Source organism: Oncorhynchus masou, chromosome 31 (assembly GCF_036934945.1).
Source record: "Oncorhynchus masou masou isolate Uvic2021 chromosome 31, UVic_Omas_1.1, whole genome shotgun sequence".
Taxonomy (NCBI): Eukaryota; Metazoa; Chordata; class Actinopteri; order Salmoniformes; family Salmonidae; genus Oncorhynchus; species Oncorhynchus masou.
The window spans coordinates 57,473,492-57,500,774 of NC_088242.1; the positions used below are offsets into that span (position 1 = coordinate 57,473,492).

The window sequence follows — 27,283 nt, forward strand, 5'->3', positions numbered from 1 at the left end:
TACATTTGAGTACACGTCCGCCCTATAGAGAGAAAATAACAGAAAACGACAGCAGAGTAATTGACTGGTCGTGTAAGGTGCCCTGACTGCTGAATACTAGTGTTACCCCCATTAGAGGGTAATTACCCCTATCTCTCTCCCTCTACATCCCTCTCCCCTTTATTCCTTTCATTACTTTTCCTCAGCAGTGCTAGTGCTTGTGCATCTGCCGAGTCTCTGCCTCTCGTACCTCACCTTTTAGCAGGCGTAAGTTTATAGAGAGTACAGCAGAGGAAGAGAAGGGACCATTGGCAGAGATGTGAAGAAGAAAATGTGATATCTTTGGCCTCCTTTATTTGCATGTGAGGTTGATCATTCATTTTTGGAAAAAGCTGAACACATGTAGGCTAAACACCATAATAACTCCATAGAAACGCACACAATGTCTGCTCTGTTAGGCCCGTTTCGCTAGGGGTCATGTAACCTGGCTGCCCTTTCTCCTTCAAGTGTTGGGATTTTCACATGCTGCTAAGAAAGCAGGGCCACATCAAAGGCTGAGGCATTCACCCGTAACATCACAAGCAGCCCTGTGGACTATGAATCAGAGAGACGATTGGTGCACAAACATTCATGTATTTACTGTGCATTTGGAAAGTATTCAGACCCCTTGACTTTTTCCACATTTTTATATGTTACAGCCTTTTTCTAAAAATGAATAAAAACATTTTCCTCATCAATCTACACACTACCCCATAATGACAAAGTGAAAACTGTTAATTTATTAAAAATAAAAAGTACCTTACTTAGATAAATATTCAGACCCATTGCTATGAGATTTGAAATTGAACTCCGGTGCATCCTGTTTCCATTGACCATCCTTGATGTTTCTACAACTTGATTGGAGCCCACTTGTGGTAAATTAAATTGATTGGACATGATTTGGAAAGGCCCACAACTGTCGATATAAGAACCCCCACTTGACAGTGCATGTCAGAGCAAAAAAACAAGCCATGAGATAGAAGGAATTGTCTGTAGAGCTCTGAGGCAGGATTGTGTTGAGGCACAGATCGGGGGAAGGGTACCAGAAAATTTCAGCAGCATTGAAGGTCCCCAAGAACACAGTAGCCCCCATCGTTCAAAAATGGAAGTTGTTTGGAACCACCAACACTCTTCTTAGAGCAGGCTGTCCAGCCAAACTGAGCATTCGGGAGAAGGGCCTTGGTCAGGGAGGTGACCAAGAACCCGATGGTCACTGACAGAGTTCCTCTGTGGAGATGGGAGAACCTTCCAGAAGGAAAGCCATCTCTGCAGCACTCCAACAATCAGGCCTTAATGGCTAAGTGGCAAGATGGAAGCCACTCCTCAGTAAAAGGCACACAACCACGTGCTTGGAGTTTTCCAGAAGTCACCTAAAGGACTCAGACCTTGAGAAATTAGATTCTCTGGCCTGATGAAACCAAGATTGAATGCTTTGGCCTGGAGGAAACTTGGCACCATCCCTACGGTGAAACGTGGTGGCAGCATCATGCTGTGGCAATGTTTTTCAGTGGCAGGGAGACTAGTCAGTTTGAGGGAAAGACGAACGCCGCAAAGTACAGATAGATCCTTGATGAACTATTGTAAAGTGGCTGTTCCACTGGATGTCAGAAGGTGAATTCACCAATTTGTAAGTCGCTCTGGATAAGAGCGTCTGCTAAATGACTTAAATGTAAATGTAAAAATGAAAACCTGCTCCAGAGCTCTCAGGACCTCCGACTGGGGTGAAGGTTCCTCCAACAGCACAATGACCCTAAGCACACAGCCAAGACAACACAGTAGTGGCTTCGGGACAAGTCTCTGAATGTCCTTGAGTGGCCCAGCCTTGAACCCGATCAAACATCTCTGGAGAGACCTGAAAATAGCTGTGCAGTGACGTTCCCCATCCAACCTGACAAAGCATGAGAGGATCTGCAGAGAAGAATGCAGAAACTCCTGAAATACAGGTGTGCCATGCTTGTAGCATCATACCCAGGAAGACTTGAGTCTGTAATCGCTGCCAAAGGTTCTTCAACTAAGTACTGAGTAAAGGGTCTGAATAATTATGTAAATATGATATTTATGATATTTCATAAATTTTCTTGCAAAAAAATACTAAAAGTGTTTTTGCTTTGTCATTATGAGGTATTGTCTGTAGATTATTGAGGGGGGAACAATTTAATCAATTTTACTAAATAAGCCTTTAACATAACAACGTTTTAAAAAGTCAAGGGGTCTCAATACATTCCGAATGCACTGTATGTGTATAGTGACATCAACCCCTTCAAATGTCCCATTGAAAAGGCCTGCAGCTAACCAGTTTTTCTATAACACAATCTACTAGAAGAACCATGACCATGAATGTACATACCCTTCAATGAAGTATACTTCATTTATCAGACCATTTGATATACATGGATGTGCATAGAGAATGCAGGTGCCATCTAAGTTATTGAAAGAGTGGATTATATGACAAATTTAAAACAATTAAATAAATCCTGCGTAGTCCACCCCGAGCTTTAAATGTCATAAAATCTGCTCCCGTTGACAACTGTCATATGTTTGTCTCATCAGATGACCTTGTGGTATAACGACAGTGTAATAATGAAGTGAATTTATGCTGCCTGTGAAAAAATAAGAAGTTAAGCTATGCTCAATCACTTTATGGTTCAAATTCAAATGACTGTCCCAGAGGCTCAATTGCCAATGACCTGAAAGCATTTGGATGCTCAACATCCCTTCCTGTCATTCTATTTACCCCGATCAACACTGCTTTCTTCTGACCACAAGATGGCGACTGCTCACATGCTGAGATCTAATTTACCAGCTCTTCTGTCAAAGGCAAATGATGTTCAAAACAAGTAGCCAGTTCATGATACTGCAGCCAAGGGACTGTCACGGGCCGAGGCAGAGAAGAGGAAATGGAGGCAGAGCACCGTAGCATTTTTATTTTATACAATATAATGTTTATTATACAATATATAATGTTCTCTGTGTGATTTCATCCCCTGTCCATCCCCCTAAGTATTTAACTCCCAGGATCTATTATATTGGTGGCTGTTCTGGGAGATGGATTAGGAGAGATCATACGTCACCGGTATAGGGTAGTAAATCAGGCCAATTTAACCTCTGACCTCAGGGTGAGAGGGGTCAATTTAAGCCAGCAGAGACATTAAACATCAACACACGTATGATGGAGAGGCAAGCGTTTCTCTACTTAATCATGACTGTTTTTAGTCATGTTTCTGGTTTCCATGAAAATTGCTCTGCATGTGTATTATATTGACAACGCAGCGTCATATCCTCTGTGCCTGTGTGTGCGTCCGTGCGGCGCGCTTCTATTTGCGTGTGTGAGTGTGTGAGCGTGATTGTGTGCAGGCGTGTATTGCTGAGCGATTTGAGAAATGGGGAGGACAATCTTATCTGTCCCCTGCTGTGGATAAAGAGACCGGCTCTGAGAGGGGTCAGGATGCCCTGGTGTCAGGTTGTGGCTGCTGACTCAGGTCATGACCCAGGAATACCTCTTGGCTTTGTGCCAAGACCCTCCTCATCTGAAGACATGGCTTAAGAGCCCCAGGGCTGAAACCTGAGCTGGGATGAGTTTCAAAAAACAACTCCTTAAAAGTCAGAGGCAGTGCTGCAAGGGTGCATATTAATTCATAAATGTTGGTATGATTAGATAGAGGTATAAACATTTAACAACCAAAAAATGTCCTTAATCTAATTGTGATGATTTATCTCCTTGAAAGATGAGTTGGCTTTTACACGTTTGCAAACAAGTGGTTGTGAAACACTCCCTCTCCGTTTATGACCTTACAGCCTTTTGTAATGGTCAAAAGTAATGATTTGGTCATCAGGTCAGCTGTAGGTACAGTTCCATTCACATGCTGCAGGATGGAAGGTTATAGACTTGACACCAACAGACATGCCATGATAATAACAATTCAGGTGCATTGCTGGGCAGCTTGAAAATCAGCTTTGACGGGAACGTTCTCTTTTCTGCTACAAAAGAAATACCTACAACTGTTTGTTTTTTTTTTAGTTGTTTTTACAATGTCTATTTGGAAAGAAAGTTATCCTATTGATAGTATAATGCCAACCAACAGTCTTATTAGTTCGTGGATCATTCTTAGAATCAAAGTTGTCTTTTTTTCTAAACAGAAATATCAAAGAGAGTTAGTGGATAGTCTAGGTATAATATGCACAGATTTTTCGTTTTGTCTTTTGAAGGAAGTTTGGGCGCACTACTGCTCTTTTGTTGAGTGTGTACAGTCCCTCCCACCGGTCTGGCTCAATGGCTTCAGAGTTTAGAATGACGCCACTCACGCCCCGCCCCGAAAACTCAATCTTTGCGTTCATTTCATTCCTGCTCCCATTCCGCGCATACTTCGCATCCCTGTAGATACGCGGCGAATTTTACGCACTAGCCGGCTGGTCTGGAGAAAAAATACCTTGTCAGATCTGAAAAAAAACATCTCAGTTCTTACAGCAAAATCGTAAAACAGCGTAAATTGTGACAATTAACCATTAATAGAGGTGTTTAAGGTAAGTTTCCAACTACTTTGTATGATAACTTATTGTGATGCGTTTGTAGGCAACTGGAAAATCAGTAGTCAGATTTAATTGGAAAATATTTAAGGATGACTATAGTATATATATAAAAACAAATATGTAGCCTATCTAATAGAAGTAGGCCACTGGTGAAATAGATTGTAGAAACTGCAAGCGTGTTATATTGGCTGGCTGAACTAGTATACATCGGAGATCCGTCGCTTTCACTTTGTGCCTAGACGTCGTCCGGCATTGCATGAAAATCTTTGACATTTAAAAATAAAAATAATGATCTGAAGACTCCTTTGTATATTGCGACGGCGCCACAGTACATCGTCGTATAATTACTGTAGAACACATATTGTTGCTTTTACATGATGTAAGTTATTCAGACACTTTTGATTGTGTTTTCCCCCCAATAGGGAGGGAGTTGCCGTCAAGGATATTTTGCTTTCCTAGCGCAAAAAAAAAGCATACAAGTCAAGAGGACTTGTTGCATTTCGGGTTTTCATTTGGCCCTTTGACATCTGTAAGTACACGTTTTATTCGTACAATATAACATGTCGATGATGTAATATTGTATCCTAATCAGTAACTTATTGCTTGGGGGAATTATTGTTGTGTGATATCTTTCTGTTTACAGTAGTGTTTGGATGTGTAAACAGTTTTGCAATCATATTCACCACCGAATGATTTTTTCTTAGAAGTTATTTTAAGATTTTCATATAAAAAACAAACATATCATTTTTTTTACTCTCTGGTACATTATGTGTGAAGGAGAAAGTCTATATTACAGAGAGCCTTTGCCTTCGTTAATGATTCATTCGACTAGGTACAAGTGTGTAATACAGCCTCAAACCCTTCTGTGATTTCATGAGTCCAAGAAGCAAATGGAAATCTTTTGTAATTTGGTTTATGAATGCTATGATAAGTACAGTGTTTCATTTAATTTAATCACCATTCTCTCATCAAAGAAAATATGCCTGCAATTATTCCATGAGCCCATGGATTAGATTGGAAGTTTGTTTTGATCATGTGTAAATCAAATTCTAATAACCTGCTGATTTTTAAACAATAATGTGAAACATCTCATCTCAATTAGATAATTAACAGATCTCTTTAGTGAAATACTGACTTGAGTCAAATGTGTTCAAATGTGTTCAGCTTTACTTGTTTTTATTTTTTTTCTCATATGATATGTTATGAAACTGTTTTTCAATCTGACAATTGGTATGTCACTAACGTTAATGTCATTATCACTTTCCTAAATTTGGACTTAGTTTTTAGATTGAAAATAAAGCTTGAAATAAATATTTTGTCTAGCCAAGAGGGACTTCAAACCGCTTCTAAAATCAGAGGGGTGGGGGGAGGTGCAAAACTCACCAGTTACTTCAGGGAGTGGAGGACTGTGGGTAACTTTGGAAGAGGGGAGGGATGGATGGATGGAGGGAAATAGGGTATTTTATTATCTTTGCTGGGTTCAGGCTGAGAGTATATGGACAGTGGCGTAGCGTAGTTTCGCGGGGCCCCCGGAAGGTCCGAGCAACAGAAATGTTTATTTTTTTTTTTTTTTTTTTTGCCATGTGGCAGAGAGAAACATTTGCAGTTTAATAGCTAATCTCATGCTATTTTTCACATTTTTCCATGCGTCTGAGAGAAAATGTTCCAATTTTAAAGCTAATTTCCTGTAATTCTAAATATTTTGTTGGGATGCCCCAACCTCTGGTTGGACCCCAACCCCAAAGGCTCGTGGGCCACCCCGCCTTACGTGGGCTGCAGGGATTGTGTGCTACGCCAGTGCGTATGAAACTGTTGAATCACCATGTGCAAACAGTCCAACTCTTCAGTCCGTTGACATCTGGTTTAGTATTTCAAGCACCTGTAGAAGAGGGAAAAAAATATGCAAATCCAGACGTTTGGTTTTACCCCTCCCTGCTGTGGAAATGTGGACTAACGACCATTTGTTCGGCTGTGTTTGCCCCTCACTGTCTAGGCCAGCCTATTGTTATGCCTGCAACAGGCAGTAGAGGCACCATATGGCTCCTGTGTGCCCAGTCGGTGCTATCTGCTTAATTTAGCTTATCAATGGCATTACAATATGGTAGATTTTTGAGTTTGCCAGCTATTTTCTCCTTGTTATTCTGTCTTTGTATAGGGAAAAGGGGGAAGGCCTGACACACCGAAGCATCCACAGCCTTAGAAAGTCACTTGGATAACCTGGCTCCCTAAATTACATCAGCCTATCTGAATCTATGTTAAATACCTGGACTTTATCCCAAACAACAACATGTTAAATTGACATGTCTTTGAAGAACCATTGGTCTCGTCAGCATGTTATCAAATCAACAGGTGATTTGCGTTCTGAATGTGGGAATGATAGGCCTACACAGCTGTAACAAGAATCTCTCACCACTTCATCTGATTGCAAATCATCATCCTTCTACTATTCTAAAAGAGATTTTGTCTTAAACACTAGAAGTGACCATCTGAACTAAAAGCCATGGAATCTAAATAAGTTGTCAGTGGAAACGGTGTATCATTTGGTCCCTTTTTGTCATTCCTGTGTCTTATTCTCAGAGGAGTGAAAATGAACGCTGAGATAGATTGCCCGAGAGAAATAAGTCTCATTTCTCTGGCCTGATAAGTTACCTTGTTATCTGATACTCGCAGGACACAAAATGTGCGGCGGCCACAGAGTAAGGCTGTATTTTTTGGGAGGGATAGCCAATTCAACAGAAAGTAAATGGAGTGTAAAAGAGAAGAAAGAAAATTCATATGTAATGACATTTGGGAGTGGGTTTGTTAGAGCAACAATGCGTGGTGCGGTGGGCTGGTGTGTCACAGCACTGGGGCAGAGGCACGGGGGGCAGGCTTTGTTTGGAGAGCAGGGGAACAATGGGCGTCCTCCAGGGGCATGGCTGCCTGGCTGCAGGAGGGCCGGCCGCTCTGCTGGCCTGTTCCCCGGGCCTCCCTCCGTGCCCTGAGGTAAACCCTGTGTCACAAAGGGAGCATTTCAGCACGGTCTGCTGCGCTGCACTTTCAGCCGCGCACAGCCCCACAAAGCAGACGGTGGGTGCCACCAAAACCGTACAGCTGGCACTCAGCCAGTGACGTCATGGCAGTGCTAGCTGCAGCCGTGGGGAATCTCTGGCTGCCAGCTTCTTCTGGCTGCACTTTGGCCCTGTCCACCAACCATGGGACCACTGTAACTCTAGGGTTAGGACACACAAGACCACAGGGTTAGGAATGTAAAGAGGGTGACAGACAAGGGTGCTTTCATTATCCCTTCGAAATTAGTACCAACAGCCCTCACAACAACAAATGTTGTCCAAATGTAACAAGTTGAGGCGTGCCATCTATTTCATCAATGGGATTAAATATAATACCCCATAAAGCTTTTTTTTAAATGTATACCATATTATACCACTTAAATTACTTAAATATACAATAGCTGCATCAGCGATTAACAGCTTCGTAATTTGAACCATCTGACAGCTGAAATGCTATCTTCCTTTTTGTTTTAAGTCTTTTTTCCAAAATAAAAATCCTGATAGCTGTTTAGGCTACAGATGATGGGTCCTACGACCGATGTGTCACGACAGCAATATGCAACCCATCCGTCATTACATGAGTCAGAACCTGAAGCTCAAACAAACCTCCTCAGAGTTCTTGGCTTCAGCTGAAACAGGAAATCCAGGCTCCAACTACTTCCTTTCCCTGGACTGACTACAATACAGTAGAAGTGGCAACATGTACTGATTATACCACAAGAAAATAAAAATACCTTATAGCTGATAAATTGAGTACAATTGTTGGTTCCTACAATGTTATTTAACATTAGGCACAATGCTACTACTTTACTTGGATTACTGTGGCCTACTGCATCGTTGGTTAAGTACTAACAGATAGGTAGCCTAGCGGTTATTAGCGTTGGTCCAGTACCCGAAAGGTTGCTGGTTTGAATCCCTGAGCCGACTACGTGAAAAATCTGTCAATGTGTCCTTGGGCAAGGCACTTAACACTAATTGCTCCTGAAAGTCTCTGAATAAGAGCGCCTGCTAAAATGGGGAATTTGGGGAATACTTCAGTGAATATCTAGGCTCTTTTGACAAAAATATACTTTGCAAGAGGATTTAAATAAAAGATTCCCCACCCATCACAGTAGGTTGCACTTTTGTCTGTAAATAAAAAGGTGTCTGACTATTTCAATAGAAGAGAAGGAAAACACAATTTGGGCTAAATTGAGTTTGTACATTTCGTTAGGTGGAGCTGAAACGGTCTCTTTGTTGGGTCCTGAGCACCGTGACTGTTTTCTGACAGAGGTTGTATCAGTGTTTAGCCTAGGGACACACAGGGTTCACATCCCCCCTTTGAAACCACATGCTCCTATCCTGCGGAGTGTCAAGGAAGGATTATACACTTACACTCAGCAGGCTGCTCTGGGGTTCACACGTCTTGGAGCATGTTGATATTACTCCAATCCAGGCCTGTCTTTCCTGGTAGAGCCTGTTGTTGAGGGAGAGAGTGACGCCCCAGGAAGATGACAGATAACAGAGGGGTCTGACTCAGCAATATAGCCGCCTAAAAGGAAGAATAGGAGTTGTGCATATAGGAAACACAGCAGCAACACAATACCTGGAGGAAGTGGGCCTGCTCACAGATATATGGACAATACATGGGGGAAGCAGAGTCTTTTTGGCTGCTACTACCACGTGTTGCTTAAAGCTGAAAATTGCAGGAGATAGTTTTGAATTCTCGTGACAAAACGCTAACCGTTCAGCATATATATACGGGGCGGCAGGTAGCCTAGTGGTTAGAGCATTGGGCCAGTAACCAAAAAGTTGGTGGATCGAATCCCCGAGCTGACAAGTTAAAAATCTGTTGTTCTGCCCCTGAACAAGGCCATTAACCCACTGTTCCCCGGTAGGACGTCATTGTAAATAAGAATTTGTTCTTAACTGACTTGCCTAGTTAAATAAAAAAAATAAAGAAATACAGTATTACTGTGGACCCCTTTCCATAGTTCACAGAGATGAGCCTCACTTGAACCATTGGGCATCTGCACTGGCTGGCAGTCAGACAGCGAACAAAATAGTTTCCAGAGGGTTGCGTTTCACCTCCATTCCAGTAGGACTTAGGTGGGAGGGGAGACAGACAAAACAACAAGCGCCCTCCTGTCTTCCCCATGTAGTGGGACTAGTGAAATATCCTGATACTGTAGCTGTCAATCGGGGCCTGAACACTAACAGTTACGCTGCTGCCAGGTTAGCTTGGGTTTACTGATTACTCTTCCTCCAGAGCCCAGAGAAATGTAGAAGGAGGCCAAAAGAACTGGATGGCTAGTGTAGGCATGAGTGGGTCACCTAGTACTGTTGCTTTTTACATCTGAATTTGTATCTTATTTTCCCCCAACAAAATATTACATTTTTTTTTTATACATAATTCTTTCATGAACCATTCATCAATTAAGTTGTTGCCTGGAAACAGCTACATGTTATTGCTTTAGTGCAGTCAAAATTGATTTCCAATTTGTGTGTTGGGTTTGTTTTTATTAAAGAGATGCAGCGCCCCAGTGTTTTGTATCGTGATGTAGCAATAAGTAGACCATTCAAATTGCTGGGTTTCCCTAATACACTTTTAAAATGCTATTACATCACCAACAAAAATGGTAACATTTTTGTGGCATCCGTTTCATCTATTAAAGTAAAATGTTTCAGCACTGTGTGTGATTGTTGGAAAATACAATATGTACATTTTTGTATCAATCTTTATATTGAACACAGGATTTCTATTTGATATTGCTGTCCCAGTTTTCCAGCATACAATGAATGTATCTGAAGTTTTCACTATTGTGCAGGCCACCTTGAACTGCATTGACTGAACTTGAACTGCATGACTCATCAGGGTAGAATTCAATTTAGCTCTATACAATGATAGACATCAGACTCCAAAAAGAAGCTACATGCTGAGACTAATATTTGTGAAATTCACTTAAATGGATTCGTCTTCAGAGTGACTGTCAATAGGTCGTCCATCCTTGCCTTATACTATGTTGGATCCTATATCACGCAGGGTCATAGCTTGAGCCCTTTCTAAACCCTGGGTCTCTCTACCTTTATGTTGCTAATAAGAGCATTTCCATGGCGTTCAGTCAGGGCTTGTGGTATGTAGTAATCTGCTCAGACTTGACTGTTGAATTGACACTGGCATTTCCCCCTCTCACAGCCTGTGATAATTAGCTAGCATGTTTTTGTATTCAATAGAAACCTCGGAGCACCACTCAGTGACTCTGTGAATAGCCCGGGTCTCAGCCTGTGTCTCTTATTAACAAGTGTGGCAACAGTCCTCTGACACATCAATGACCATGTTACTGCTGTCTTGTTACTGCTGTCTTACAGGACTGAGTCACCTGGTTAGGACTGGGGTTGGTTGGTGCTCTCTGTGGTGTTGAGGCAAAAGCAGAGAGCTACACCCCTAAGGATGGTGTTGTCATTTGTCATGTCATTTGGAGCTGTGATTGGACTGGAGCCTCATCCAGCCGTGCTCACTAAGGACCAGTCTCTTCTGGTAATGAGGATGTCTCTCTCTGTCTGGTGTTGGGAGAAGGAGGGCATGCTCATTATGGTTGAATATTTTCCCTGGTATTTTACAAATGTTCCATCCCGAGAATAAATGACTTTTCTCCCCGGTAACCCGCTATTTCCCGCCAAAACCGGAAGTGTCGTTCAAAAGCATTATAAAGCATATAAATATCTGGATTTGATTGGAGCTTTGATCAGCATGAACATTCAAACCTGATGCTACCTGAGCCTGATGCGCCAAATACAGGGCCTTCGGAAAGTATTCAGACCCCTTGAACTTTTCCACATTTTGTTACGTTACAGGCTACAGCCTTATTCTATATTGGATTAATCTACACACAATACCCCATAATGACAAAGCGAAAACCGTTTTTTAAACAAAAATACCTTATTTACGTAAGTATTCCGGGTCTTTGCTGTGAGACTCGAAATTGAGCTCAGGTGCATCCTGTTTCCATTGATCATACTTGAGATGTTTCTACAGCTTGATTGGTGTCCACCTGTAGTAAATTCAGTTGATTGGAAATAATTTGGAAAGGCACACACCTGTCTATATAATGTCTCACAGTTGACAGTGCATGTCAGAGCAAAAACAAAGCCATGAGTTCAAAGGAATTGTAGATCTGGGGAAGGGTACCAAAAAATGGCTGCAGCATTGAAGGTCCCCAAAAACACAATGGTCTCCATCGTTATTTTTTACATTTTTATTTTATTTAACGTGTTAAGTCAGTTTTCAATGACGGCCTACCAGAAGGCCAAAGGCCTCCTGTGGGGACAGGGGCTTGGATTAAAAATACAAAATAAAAATGTATAGGACAAAACACACATCACGACAAGAGAGACACCACAACACTACATAAAGAAAGACCTAAGGCAACAACATAGCATGGCAGCAACACATGAAAACAACATGGTAGCAACACAACATGGCAGCAGCATAACATGGTAGCAGAGCAAAATATGGGACAAAGATTATTGGGCACAGACAACAGCACAAAGGGCAAGAAGGTAGAGACAACAATACATCACACAAATCAGCCACAACTGTCAGTAAGAGTGTCAATGATTGAGCCTTTGAATGAAGAGATGGAGATAAAACTGTCCAGTTTGAGTGTTTGTTGCAGCTCATTCCAGTTGCTAGCTGCAGCAAACTGAAAGAGGAGCAACCCAGGGATGTGTGTGCTTAGGGGACCTTTAACAGAACGTGACTGACAGAATGCGTGTTGTATGTGGTGGATGAGGCTTCTTAAATGGAAAAAGTTTGGAACTACCAAAACTCTCCATACAGCTGGCCGTAGATGTAGCTAGCTATGCTCTCTTGGGTAAATAAATGAAAATAGCTCCAGTAGGCTAATCTATATTACTGTATTGTATTATACTGTATTATATGGACTGGAATTACACACATCATTCAAACTATGATAAAACCGAAGAGAGCATCCAATTTTGGTGCAGCACAAGTAGGCTATCGAATTTGATTTTAATTTTGAAATATAATAGGGCCAATTTGTACAATTAGTTGGCTGACGCATATATTCTGCCTCTCTATTGTTGCTTCAGTCCTTCCTCGCTTTCAACAGTTAAGTGAAATAAGTTTCGTTGTCCTTATCTTCATTGTTCTAGTGACAACCTTGAATAATATAGGACTAGAATTAGATGCAGAAGGCTTTCACTTCTCTTTACGAAGATTGAATGGTTATGGGTTTGAATAAATAACTGCTATAGCCTACCACCATCGCGCGTTCGCTCTTCTTTCAAACTACCCGTGATTTCTACTGGTTGCTGTATTTAACATTCAGCAACAAAGAGCTTGCGTCCCTCTTCCAATAGTCTATTGGTATAAGAAATGCAAAAAAAGGATGTCCAGCAAGCTATTCTAGTCTATGTTTCCTGCATGGGACTCGAAGAGCTAAGGAGTGTTTTTTTTTAAAGAGAGGCCAGCAGAACACAGGTGTTTGCATATTGCGCAAGAGACAGAGGCTATAAGTTAGAAGCTTATTATACATAACCCATGATTAATTAGCTAAATGTAAGGCTAATACTCTATTAATGTATTGCCTAAAAGAGGTAGGCTAGGGCATCTAAATATAGGGCTAAATATCCATCTAGAACAGGATGATCTATTTTGGATACAATTTGAATGGAGTTGATGGAGAGAGAAAGACTGTGAGAGAGTGCTCGCGAGTGCACTGATTTAAAGCATTTTTTTTATTTATTTTTTATTTTTTTCACCTTTATTTAACCAGGTAGGCAAGTTGAGAACAAGTTCTCATTTACAATTGCGACCTGGCCAGGATAAAGCAAAGCAGTTCGACACATACAACGACACAGTTACACATGGAGTAAAACAAACATACAGTCAATAATACAGTATGAACAAGTCTATATACGATGTGAGCAAATGAGGTGAGATAAGGGAGGTAAAGGCAAAAAAAGGCCATGGTGGCAAAGTAAATACAATATAGCAAGTAAAACACTGGAATGGTAGATTTGCAATGGAAGAATGTGCAAAGTAGAAATAAAAATAATGGGGTGCAAAGGAGCAAAATAAATAAATTAATTAAATACAGTAGGGAAGAGGTAGTTGTTTGGGCTAAAATCTAGGTGGGCTATGTACAGGTGCAGTAATCTGTGAGCTGCTCTGACAGTTGGTGCTTAAAGCTAGTGAGGGAGATAAGTGTTTCCAGTTTCAGAGATTTTTGTAGTTCGTTCCAGTCATTGGCAGCAGAGAACTGGAAGGAGAGGCGGCCAAAGAAAGAATTGAGAATTTGAGTGATAGGCTGTTTTAAAACTCTGCAGCTGCAATGAAACGTTTTTGATTTACAATGAAAAAACAAGGTGACCCCCCAAAGCCAGATGGAGATGGGTAAATAAGACACACATTCGGTCTTTAGGTCTACACGTGCATTGTGAACTGCGCTCCATACTGAGATGGACTTAGTTATTTATCCCTGGGAAAAGGGAGTGATTTCTCTCGGTAACCGGGTTCCTGCCATTCAACCCTAATCCTCAAATTTGTTTTGTTTTTAGCGAATTTAAATGTGGAGGCAGAAGTCAGCATTTCAGAAATATTCTAGATTTTTCATCCTCTCCATTTTTTTAAACAATTATGACGGCGACAAAGGAGATGCAAATGTTAAACGCCATAGTAGGGCAGTAAATAGACCCGTTCAGGTGGAGGGACATTGAAATAATGTCATTATGCTGAGGCCTACCCAGAGAGATAAAGGAGCCGTGTCTCACTTAGCCCAATGCTGAAATGACAAACGGAAAAAGACAGGCACAGTCTTCCACTGATGCATCGTGCTATTGAAATGCAAAGAGATATCTGACAGAGGCAGGCATGAAAGGAGGCGTTGTCAGCCTTTGAATTTGAATTTCCAGCCTTATAGACTCATAAACTAATAGCAGGGCTTAAGTAATTCATGTTATCAGTAGAAATGAACTGAACAGCAGGGGATAAAAGCCTTTTTTTTACTCCGAGATTTGCTTGTAAGATGTTGGAAAAGATCTAAGAACATCATTTGATGGTTGCCTCTTGTAGATAATTAATCCTTTTGTATTAAATCTGTACTTATTCATACAGGTCTCATTTCATAATTACAAAATGCATAATTGTATTATGAATGGCCTTGTTTGTGCAGTTGTCAGAAATATGTTCAGGCTTTGTAACTGGCGTCTTTGTGTGCTTATATGGTTACCTCTGAGTCCAGCTTTTGTTTAATGGTCAGATTAATAGAGAAAAATCCCATGATACATCTCTCTTTTGTAGGTTTCAGGCATTGGCCATATCCATTTTGTAGTGTTGTGTGAAGGTGTTTTCACATTGCCCCGGTGGGGACAGATTTCCTAGACGTGGCAGAAGATTGGATGCCAGGGAGGTTCTGGTAAAACACAGTGTTTTGTGTTTTGGCTGCCTTTTAGACGGACGCAGCTTCCAAAGAGAGAGAGAGAGAGAGAGAGAGAGAGCATGCCCAGGAGGCAGAGGGGCAGAGGACCATGCTGCTGCTTGTGTTCACTGTTACAGTGATAACATGGTCAACCCCCTGGTGATGGAAGCGCTCATATATACATATCATTACATTTCATTATGACACACTGTCTGGTCGGCCTCCCTATTTCCCTCCCTGCAGCGATGCACATTGCAAACTCAGAGAGCCCCAAAAGAGCTGGAATTAGAGAGAGAGAGGAGGGAGAGAGAGAGAGAGAGAGCAGGAGAGAGAGAGAGAGAGAGCAGGTGAGAGAGAGAGAGAGATAGCAGGTGAGAGAGAGAGAGAGAGAGAGAGAGAGAGCAGGTGAGAGAGAGAGAGAGAGAGAGAGAGAGAGAGAGAGATGCCTGGTGAGAATGTATGCCCCCTGTTTCTGTTGAATTGCATTCATGCCATGGCGTTTGTTTGGAAGGCTGTCTCTGCCTGGAGGATGAAGTGCAGTGTAAGTGTAGCCACAGTATATTGTTGCATGACTAATCTCCCTCTCCCATCTGCCACTGGGGCCTCGGACAAGCGGCCCCACTCCAGCATCTAGCACGGCCATATTGCACCAATCACAACATTCTGGCTTCCCTTGCCCCTCCCTCCTCCTCTACATTAGTACAGAATCAGTGGAGCAGAGAAGCTGCTTGAGCTGAGACATTGCCCCGCATTGTACACAATTGCATAACATAACGGGGCAAACATGTCCAAACATCAGATCCAAATGAGTAAATCCAGATGATCTTCTTATTGTGTTTTGTTTCTTGTCATTGAAAGAACTCAAGCATTTATACATTCGTCTACAATGTTATTGACAACTCAACAAAAAAAAGTACATTAACTAAATAAATGTATCAGGTTTATTATTAAAACTCACCCTCTTGTTGCTCATAAAAAGCATATTTGATGTATGTGAGAAATCAGGTTACCGGTTTGATTAAATAGGGCCTAAGTATTGCTTCCAGATTCCTCTTTAATTTTGCAGGTTTACATAATTGGGAAATGGGAATAGGGGGGGGTAAATGTATTTGTCTGCAAAGCCTTTTGTGATGTGGTTTGTATCGGGGTGCTTTAATCTTTCCCAGCGGCCCACTCTAACAGGAAATAATCAAGGCTCTGGATGCAGATTAGGGAGGTGATACATTTAAGCTCAACAGATGAGTTAATTATGCAGTTTTCACTGCAGCGGCTACGCTGATAGGATTCTGCTCTTTGCCAACTCAAAACCACAATGCTAATCTGGAGGGATTTTCCTATTATCTCTACAGGGATACAGAAAACATCCCCGTGTTACACATGTCCCACGCAAATTCTCATTTTTGTCCTGAGTACCAAATGAATGTTGCTCACATGTTATACAAAACGGATTGAACAACACATAGGCAGTCATCACTGTCTGTGCCTAAATGTCTATTTGTTGAACTTTGGTGGACGCTCACAGTGCTGTAATATGTAGGTCTATGGTTGCCACACGTGTCAGTACGGTTCAGTAAGTGCCACATATGCATGTGGCTGTGCCACAGGAAGAGCTTAATATTTCATCACGTTAGGTGCGGTTTGCCTCTTTCTACTTCCTAGAGAGATAGGTTCTGGGAACGCCACTTGTGGGAGTGTGGAGGAAAACCTCAGCGCCACAGATATCCTGCTGGGCAGTGGCAATTATAGTAGCTAGGCATCTCCAAAAACACTTCTGAGTGTCACTGTTGTTTTCGCCGTGAATTCATCTGCTGACAGATTCTGGAACGCCAAAGAGTCCCTTTTAGTAAACATTCTTTTTTTGTTTGCCTTACTAAATCTACCCTAATTATCTCTGCCATCTACTCCTCCAATCATGCTACTATGTGTCAAATCATGCTGCGATGTCTCGAATCATGCCACTCTGTCTCAAATCATGCCACTCTGTCTCAAATAATGCTACTATGTCTCAAATCATGCTACTCTGTCTCAAATCATGCTACTATGTGTCAAATCAGGCTACTATGTGTCAAATCATGCTACTATGTGTCAAATCATGCTACTATGTCTCAAATCATGCCACTCTGTCTCAAATCATGCTACTCTGTCTCAAATCATGCTACTATGTGTCAAATCATGCTACTCTGTCTCAAATCATGCTACTATGTCTCAAATCATGCTACTCTGTCTCAAATCATGCTACTCTTTCTCAAATCATGCTACTATGTTTCAAATCATGCTACTATGTCTCAAATCACGCTACTATTTCTCAAATCACGCTACTATGTCTCAAATCAGGCTACTCTGTCTCAAATCATGCTACTCTGTCTCAAATCACGCTACTATGTCTCAAATCATGCTACTCTGTCTCAAATCATGCTACTCTGTCTCAAATCATGCTACTATGTCTCAAATCATGCTACTTTGTCTCAAATCATGCTACTATGTCTCAAATCATGCTACTTTGTCTCAAATCATGCTACTATGTCTCAAATCATGCTACTTTGTCTCAAATCATGCTACTCTGTCTCAAATCATGCTACTATGTGTCAAATCATGCTACTCTGTCTGAAATCATGCTACTCTGTCTCAAATCATGCTACTCTGTCTGAAATCATGCTACTCTGTCTGAAATCATGCTACTCTGTCTGAAATCATGCTACTCTGTCTGAAATCATGCTACTCTGTCTCAAATCATGCTACTCTGTCTCAAATCACGCTACTATGTCTCAAATCATGCTACTCTGTCTCAAATCATGCTACTATGTGTCAAATCATGCTACTATGTGTCAAATCATGCTACTATGTGTCAAATCATGCTACTCTGTCTCAAATCATGCTACTATGTCTCAAATAATGCTACTATGTCTCAAATCAGGCTATTATGTCGAACTAACTGAAGGAGAAGGTATTTTACATGAAGATGCTGAATGAAGCCAAATTCATTCAAATTTGAATGACTCTTTCTCCCTTCTGATAACCCACATTTATCAGCATGCTATTAGTGATTGCTAACTCAGTTCATAGATCAGTCGGGGGAGAGTCATTTAGTGGTTGGAATGGAACGTTTCCCCCCCACCAATAGCAGTAGTTAGTTGTGCAATGTCAGCACTCAGCACACAAAAACCAAATTCAGTCAAAGCTACGCTTGCTCTGTGGCAGATTCTTTACCAGCAGCCCTCACCCCTGTCAACCACACACACACACACACACACACACACACACACACACACACACACACACACACACACACACACACACACACACACACACACACACACACACACACACACACACACACACACACACAGACAGATCCTCCAGTGTACTGACATTCTAGAGGAAACATATGCTGCTAGTCGCTCTTTACAACAAAGCGTGCTCCATGAATAGGATCTTGTTTGAGAGGAAGGAGTTGCTGCCCGGCAACTGGATCGGGAGGGGGGGGGGGGGGCAGCTGTGCGGCCATCTCCACAAAGCCATGGGGAATAAAGTATATTCCAGCTGTACACTTTCTCTATAGGAAACGTTCTACTTGTTGGGGTGGGACGTCGTTTACAATACTTAGACGTCGAAGTAGCTGTATTTAGACTCGGAAGTGACAAAGTTGATTTTTGAATAGGATATTGTGAACATAGACTCGTATTTCTGGAGCTCCACGAAGCCTTTGTACGCTGATCCCCCCTATATGAACCCCAGCCATATTGAAGAGCTTGGTGACAGACTGCCTTTGAGTAGTGACTGACTATGATACTGGTTTCCAAGTAGATGGCAGCTGGTGTTGATGAATGCTACCCAAGGCCTCTCTTCTATTCGCTCTCGGCTTGTGGCTTCCTTCTTCCATGTTCTTTTATAGCATTTGTATTGTATCTGGATGTTTGTTTTGGGATTGGATCACATTCTCTCACCAGGTGTATACAGCATTAACGATCTGTCCTGCTATACAATGTCTTGTTAGGCCGAGGAGAAATGTTATAGGAATAATCCTCATGCCTAGGTCCTGGCGACAGTTTGAATGTTCTCAAACGTAGCACTTGTGTAAAAACGACAAGCAGGCATCGGCCTGCCAAATCTCTGGGCAAACATAGCAGTAGTTTTCCCTCCTTGTCTCGCTTGTGTTCGCTCCCTTCCCATGCTCTGCTGCTACCGCTGCTGCCCAGGCCAGAGTGAACCAGGTCTGCGCTTCTCTGTTTTGTGCTGCGCTCTGTGGTGGTGCTGGAGGCAGCAGGTTTACACTCTGCTCTGTACATGACTAACTGACTGTTTGTTTATTCCGCTGCTGGTCTCCAGGTTTCTCCCCCTAGTGTGATCCAGGCCTGGGCATGGACGAGCGCACCGCCACTATGGACCCCAGCAGTTGGAGCGGAAGCGAGAGCCCCGCAGACGACATGGAGAGGATGAGCGACGGGGCCGAGAAGGGCATGGACGGGGACCCCGAAGGGGTGTGGAGCCCCGACATCGACCAGAGCTTCCAGGAGGCGCTGGCTATCTACCCGCCCTGTGGGCGGAGGAAGATCATCCTCTCAGACGAGGGCAAGATGTACGGTAAGTACTGAGGAAGGAGGAAGAGAACAACTCCAAGAAAGGCTCCAGTTAGTTAGAACTGGGCTATTGTTCACAGAAGTGGACAGAGTGGGAGGAATATTTATTTTATTAGAAACAACACATACTGCACCGTGGTGAGTTAGTGAGAGTGGTGAGTTAGTGAGAGTGGTGAGTTAGTGAGAGTGAAAGAGTGGTGAGTTAATGAGAGTGGTGAGAGTGGTGAGCTAGTGAGAGTGGTGAGTTAGTGAGATTGGAAGAGTGGTGAATTAGTGAGAGTGGTGAATTAGTGAGAGTGGTGAGTCGGTTAGAGTGGTGAGTTAGTGAGAGTGGAAGACTGGTGAGTTAGTGAGAGTGGAAGAGTGGTGAGTTAGTGAGAGACATGACCAGTGAGTCTGCTGGAGTGCTGTGGGAGGGAGGGAGGGAGGGAGGCAGAGGTTTAGAACTAAAGCCAGTGTGAACCATTAGTGAGGAACAGATGGTCGTGTGGCTGCCACCAGCTGCGCCGTACACTCTACCCCCTCCCCCTTACCCTCTTTCTCACTCACACACACACACACACACACACACTCCCTCCCTCACCCTCCCTCTCTTCTCGGGCTTGGCTGGTGATGTTGGGAGAGGGAGGACAACCCCCTCCTCCTCCTTCTCTGAGTGCCATAGTTGCTCACAGCACACAACACAACATCCAATGAAAGTAGAGGTGAACCCCCCCCCCCCTTTTTCAAACATGACCAGTGTCTGCTCTCGTGCGACCTCACTACCCAAGCTCACAGTCTGTGTAAGAAGTTATGCCTCTTACCGAGTCAGAAAACTGATGTAAGCAAGACATTATATACAGAAACTAGAAAAACATTTTTGAGTCGGATGTAACAGCACTGTGGCACTTTGGGAACTTCTAGTGAACTTTTGCTGGTTATAAATGTGTATACTTCTATATGTTGTTGTATGTCTTCAGGTCGTTTCGGAGACTCTTGACACACAAACAAGACCATCTACATTGTTTGAGTTTATGTTTATTGAATATCGCCCTGACTAGATCAATCTCTGTCTGAGCGTGTTGACAGACGTGTTATCTCTGCTTGGTTGTGATGTATTGAGTGGGATCAGCACAGGGTCGGTCAGAGGTCCTCAGTATTTTAACATGTTCCAGACTCAGCTGCTTATATCTTTACCGTCTCTAGAACATAGCAATGATCCCTCTGGGGTTTTACTCAAACACCACTTAAAGACCTGATTCTGTAGGTTTGACACTAACACACATCCATCAGCCAGAAACTGGGCCTTTTGTGCATTTTGTCATTGTAGTTTATTCGAATGTATTACAAATCGCTACGCGTTAACTCATGGATGGGATCTGCATGTCAGCGTATCAGGTAGGGAGAACAAAAGAGGGGGTTGAGAGGCATGTGGAGTTGGAGTAATGAGCAGTGATTACTGGAACTGTGGAAGAACTCACTCCAACCTCTCTTCCCAGCCGTGGATCCACTGGGTCCTAGTGCTTGAACTGTGACTCACCGTGGACTCATGTTGCCTGTAGCACAACCTAATATCTCCTTTGTCTACAATTAATATCCTCCACATAGCAGACCATGGATTTGCCTTTACGAAACACTCAGATCCTGTTGGCCACCACTGTGCTGCGGGCCCTCCCTCTCATCCCAGCTGATGAGAAACAGATAGAGAGGTGGTCCAGGCTGATTAAGTGGGCTGATTGCTAGAAATACAATTGTTTGCATTAGTTAGCACTGGAGCCACACAGATGGCCTGGATTCAATAACAACTTAATTTGCTGTCCGCTCGGGTCGCATCCTGACCAGACAACAGACAGTTGCTGAGCTTTCACGATGTGAGACAGACGTTTGACGAGGGACAGTGCGGTACCGCGTTGGGCGGCGTTGGCATCTGAGAGACTGGAGGAACGACGCAGAGCGACCTGGATTAGTCACTAGAGGAGGAGGAGTGAAGCAAGAGTAAGGCTCAGGTCCTCCTGAGTGGCCCTCTTCAGCCCTCTGCTCCCTCCACTCAATGCAGTTAATTAGCAACTGTCTCTATAGCAACTGCCTATTGCCTCTAAACAATGTCTATTTTTCCTGTTGCAGCGGAGCTTATCTCAGTGTTTACCTGTGGGGCTCTCGGGTGCTTTGAGTCTCAGTGGAGCCTGGCACGGTGCCCAGCCCAGCCTGGGGGGGGGGGGGGGGGGCTGGGGAGAGGCTCTTTCCTCTTTGTGGAGCGCCGGCTGCTCTACAGGAACTAGATTGAGCAGGTGGAAGGAAGGGACATGACCTCAGCCCGGCCCTGAAAAAGCTCACGTACTGACTGATCACGAAACGTATAACTCCTCCACCACAACTTGTACGATTGCTTGATGTTTCTCTCGAATGGGACAATGTCTGCTAAGGTATCATCCACTTTGCACATCTTTTATCCGAGCGATAAATTCTAGAGAGAAATCAGTGTTTTTTTTAAATGGTATTGACAATCTCCATCTGGTTTAGATGAGGAGCAGATAGGCCTCCGCGGTGGTTCCATTCTGCCACCATTTATCCTGTGAGTGGAGAGGCCTGTCATGATGCCTCATCATCATTAGACCGTAGCAATCTGCTGTCTCTCTGTTGGCCAGGCCAAATATCCCAGCATGGCTTAGCTGGAGAAGAGACCAGAGCAGAGGCAGGCTGGAGTTTTGTAGCACCATTGGTGACATGGCCATTTCCCCTCTCTGCTTCAGGAGCAGGTAGTGACTGAGGTATAGGTAGTGAATTTTGGATCAGGTTTGGATTTGGCCCTTTGAAGTTCTATGATACATTGTGACTGTCACTAATGATTAGCCAACTTTCAATTATTCTTTAAAAGGAAAGAAAAGGCTTTGAAAATGAGTCATGGGAAGCTGTGTACTCGTGAGGATTGATTTGGTTTACACGATATCTCGTCGCTGCCTTCTAGCTATTGAGGATAAGATCCTGTACATCCAAGCTGCCAACATGGCCGTATGAGATGAGAAATATAGTCCTCGTGCCCTCAGGGTAATGGTGAAGCATGCTGGGTTGGCTTGAGTCTGAGTCATCCTTGGGTCTGGGTTTCCCTCAGGCTATTCTCCCTGTATGGTACATACAGTATCATGGAACTACAGTAATATATGACAGTATGCTTCACTATATGATGGGTACAGTACAGAGCCTTGACCTCAGCTTCTAGCATTTATAGTTGTAGCCTCTATAGGTAATAATACAGCTATAATACTAGCTGCTGAAACTTACGAGTCTCGAAGAGATGGTTTAAAGTGACGGTACAAACCGCTAATGGACTACCTGTCTGTCAGTCAACGCTCATACCAGCTTGCTCTCTACAGTACAGTACCGTGGTGTGGGCAGAGTTGGTATTGGCACTGAGCCACTGTCATTCTCCCTGGCGTGGACCTGTATGGCACTGTGGGCAAGACCCACCTCCTCCACACCTTGAGGAACTTCACCTCCGAGTTCTCCTCTGGACACTATACGTATTTCCCATACATTGTATTGTGCCTCTTAGAGAGCAAAGATGATACGTAAGAGAGAGTTAAGAGTGTGACCTGCACACTTTATCTTCAACGAAGGATGGAGACACACAGAAATTGCGCCTCTTCATTTTTTTTTGAAGAACCATTCTGCTGTATATGGTTGCACAGGCTGTGGGAAGGGAAAACAATATAGCCAGAAAACATCATGTTCTTTGTATTTTCTGTATTAAGAGTAGTGGTCTTTTGTGGTGGGGTTGTTTTTTGAAGGGTTTTTAGGTAGGTAGCTTTGATTTTACTATCTGTTATGGTACTACCTCAGAGTGGTGCGACATGACTTTGTCCTGCCAGGGAGGCCGGTTATTGACGATGTGCAACTGAAGGTCTGGGTGGTTTTTTTTTAAGGTGTGTAAAATAAAAATGGACTTAGGAAATGTATGGAGAATTGTAAGGCAACAAAACTCTTCTTTTTTTTAAACGTTTTCATTTTTCTTTATTTAAGCAGGGAATCACCAGGGTCTCTTTCACAGGGGAGCTCTGCTTATCCAATTTCATAAGACAAACTCTAAATCAAATACAATATAAAACAAGTAAAATACAGCAAAACACAAATATTAAAGAAAAACAATTACATTCCTCAATAAGAGGGTCCCAAATCAATATTTGAAATTGCCCGAGCGGCACCAGAACATCCAACTGTAATGTATTTTGTAGTTGGTTCCAGCAATGAGGTGCTTTAAAAGAATACAGCGAATTCACCTAGTTCAGTGGAGACCAGAGGAACCTTCACTGTTCCACCTTGTGAACGAGTTTGGTAACTCGTGTCTTTATATTCCTGCAGCGATGTTTAGGTAAGTCAGAACCTTGTGTCCTAGAGCTTTGTCAACAATGGGGAACAGTGAAGTGATCTACGGGACTTTAATGAGGACCAGACAACATTTTGATACAGGATGCAGTGGCGAGTATCACAACTGTCACCTGTGATAAAGCGAAGGGTGCTATTGGTAGACGGCATCCGAGGATTTGAATAGTAGTGGCTGCTGTCACCATAGTGCTGATTCCCGGAGAAGCATTATAACAGTCAGGATGTACTGTGGCAGTGGTTAAACCCTTTACCTTTCCAACCCTAATCAGGGAAACTCTTGACAGTCGAATTCCAGTTGCCGGTTGCTGTACTGTAACAAAGAATGTTATTTTATAATGAATGTATTGCTGTTGAATGAGAGATACACTACAGACCTCCGCTGTTTCTTGGTCTTCAAAATGAATGGCTGTGGTGAAAGTGGGATGGTAGGAAATGTTCAAAGAGGAGAGTTCCCCGGATGCTGCAGTAATGTGTTCCCGTGTGGCTCCAGAGGGGTGTGAGCTGTGACCATGAAGGGCATGCCTGTACCTGTCGTCTCACACACACACACACACACACGCACACACACACACACACACACACACACACACACACACACACACACACACACACACACACACACACACACACACACACACACACACACACACACACACACACACACGAAACAGAAATATCAATATCATGACATACAAAGATCTGCCATGTTTACATAACAGAATTTGAGATCTTCATACAATAACCATTGAAACAAAAAGCATAGAGATTATTATCCAGTGGTATTCCCTCTGTCTTCCTCTCAAGGTAAATGGAGTGAAAGAGGCTCTTGGCACATCTTTGTTTGTTAGTAATGACTCAGTGGCCTTCAGGGGTAGAACGTGTTCTTAACAGAGCCTCTTGCATCGAGGGCATGTGTGTGTCTGGAGTGTTTGGTTCGTAAAAGAGCACTAGGTGTTCATCTGTAGGTCGTTATGTTGCACTCCCTTCTGATGTAATTATTCCAGGAACAATTTGTTCCTTTGAAAGACATGATAGATGTATGGTACTTTGTGTGAAGGCCCACACAGGGACAGAATGATAGAGGTAATGATGACAGAAAGTATTGTCGAGAAAGGAGAATATGTGAGTGGTCACAACACTCAATGCTGTTTCTCTCGCTCTCATTCTCTCTCTCTTTCTCTCTCACCAATACTGTACAGTATTTGTTTGGGTTGACTAAACAATTCCGATGTACAGTACATTTTGCTTCACACCATTTGTTTGGGACTAGGTTGAAGAAAATCTTGAAAGGTAAATACCTTCGTCAGGCAGCTTAAGGGCCTGTGGAGTTCACTTGAGGATATTTCACATTTTTTCATGTGAGATTTCCAGCATGCTGGTGTAATGTTTCCATTCGGGCCTCTGTCAGAACTCTGAGAGGCTCGAACACACAGGTGAGCATGGCTAATTAGTCCCCTTAAAACCAACCAACGGCTGCAACCAACCAGCAACATTCACTCCCACAGGCCGTGAGTATGCATAGTGGGCCACAGTTTGGGATAGAGTGAATTATGGTTCTTAGAGTGCCGTTCTGCTGTGTATATATATATACACACTTAAACACACACACACACACACATACACACACACACACTTAAACACACACACACACACACACTTAAACACACACGTAAACACACACACAGTGCCTTTTTAATTTAAAAAATTGCGATGAATGAATACAGTGGTCCTTTGCCAAACCGAGACGTGGTCGTTGTGGTTTGTGGACTCCTCAGTGTACTCCAAGCTCATCAGAGACTGGGCTCAAGATGACGTTTGGAGTCATTCTAAAACAACTGAAGTGCTTTATTGTGAGTCGAGGCTATCGGCATCGTGGTATACATCAGCCTTCCATCCTAAACGTCATGCATTAAGAAAATGTTTTTCTGACTTTGAAACCTTTGTGTTCTGGAAGTACCACTGAAATGGTTCTATAAACAAACTCAAAATCACTGCTGCATACTACGGGTGCCTTAATCAAAATGTTGGATGTTTCTGCCATTCATTTCACATGTGCATTACTGTGCAAAGATTTCCCCAAATTAGCAATTAGAACTGCAAGTGATGTTTGATATTCCCTGATTGCTGTGTTTGGCTTTACTAGTGGCTCTTTTTGTGTAATGAAGTGTGTTGTGTTTGGTGGCGAGCTGGATACATCCATAGGGGAGGGCTGGAGGGATATGTTGATAATGAGAAAAGCCATCATCACGGCCTCAGACCATCTGACTTTGGCCTTGAAGTCTTTCTCTCTGGCCCATTCTCTAAATGGGAGTGTGTGTGTGTGTGTGTGTGTGTGTGTGTGTGTGTGTGTGTGTGTGTGTGTGTGTGTGTGTGTGTGTGTGTGTGTGTGTGTGTGTGTGTGTGTGTGTGTGTGTGTGTGTGTGTGTGTGTGTGTGGGGGGGGTTCATAATGTACTGTGTTAAGCCATCTAGAATGGGCAGCTGGTCGGGGATGGAGTCAGATGTCAGCCTGCCAGGAGTGTGTACGTGTGAGTGTGTGAGGATTTATTTGTCAGGGGGGAGTGACGGCCGCACCCATTGACTGCTCTGAGGGAAACACCTGCATTGGAGCTGTAGATCTTATCCGACTAAGCTCCCTATCTCCAAGCTAAGGGATGGGTCAGAACAGCACCATCTGGTTTAGGGACACAGGGCCAGGGCTAGATCTATTTCCATTCAACAGGTCCAGAAGTAATACGCAGTATTTATGTTTGTTTCTATCTGTGTGTTTGTACCTTGTAGTTTGTATGCCTGTGACATTGCAGCCTCTTTGGATGCATTAAAGGTGCCTACACATGAATTTTTGCATTGAAATGTCAGAAAATGTCCATAATATACAGTATCTGCAGTCATAGTGGAATGATAATGTTTCACAGTATTTCTTACCCACCAGTGTTGTGATTGGCTGTGATATTCGCCTATTGATTTCTCCCACCGGAGCGCCATCTGTTGTTAAAATGGGAAAAGCTGTTTTGACTTTGGCTGTGTTATCTAGTGGAAATTGGGTCAAGTGGCCAATGTCGAAATATTTTTTTCCAGGTTGCTAAAATTCTACACTGTTCTCTTAATTTCAGTTTATATGAGGAAAACAAACACTGAATAGCATAGGGAATAATTTTACCACCAATATCTCTGTGAAATATCTTTTCAATAAACAAAAATATAGTTTTTGGACCAAATTAAAAGGCTCAAGCACGAGTCTCCACCATGTCACAGGGAAATGGGATGCGTGGGAGGAGAGAGTTTTGTTTTGAATACAGCCTAGTGCAATTCACCTAGCTTCCACATAGGGC

The 27,283-nt window shown here is 42.9% G+C and overlaps 1 protein-coding gene across 3 annotated transcripts in view; it reads left to right on the top strand.

Annotated features, from left to right (window-relative positions):
• The first annotated feature begins 4,374 nt into the window (after positions 1-4,374).
• LOC135524167 (transcriptional enhancer factor TEF-1-like) overlaps positions 4,375-27,283 on the top strand; it is a 44,072-nt gene continuing 21,163 nt past the window's right edge. For 2 of the 3 annotated variants that reach the window (XM_064951434.1, XM_064951436.1), the window contains exons 1-3: positions 4,375-4,539; positions 4,968-5,074; positions 19,343-19,597. In XM_064951434.1, coding sequence (XP_064807506.1) covers positions 19,375-19,597 — 223 coding nt within the window. In that variant the 5' untranslated portion in view covers positions 4,375-4,539; positions 4,968-5,074; positions 19,343-19,374. The remainder of the gene's footprint in view (positions 4,540-4,967; positions 5,075-19,342; positions 19,598-27,283) is intronic. The other variant, XM_064951435.1, reaches the window with a different exon arrangement.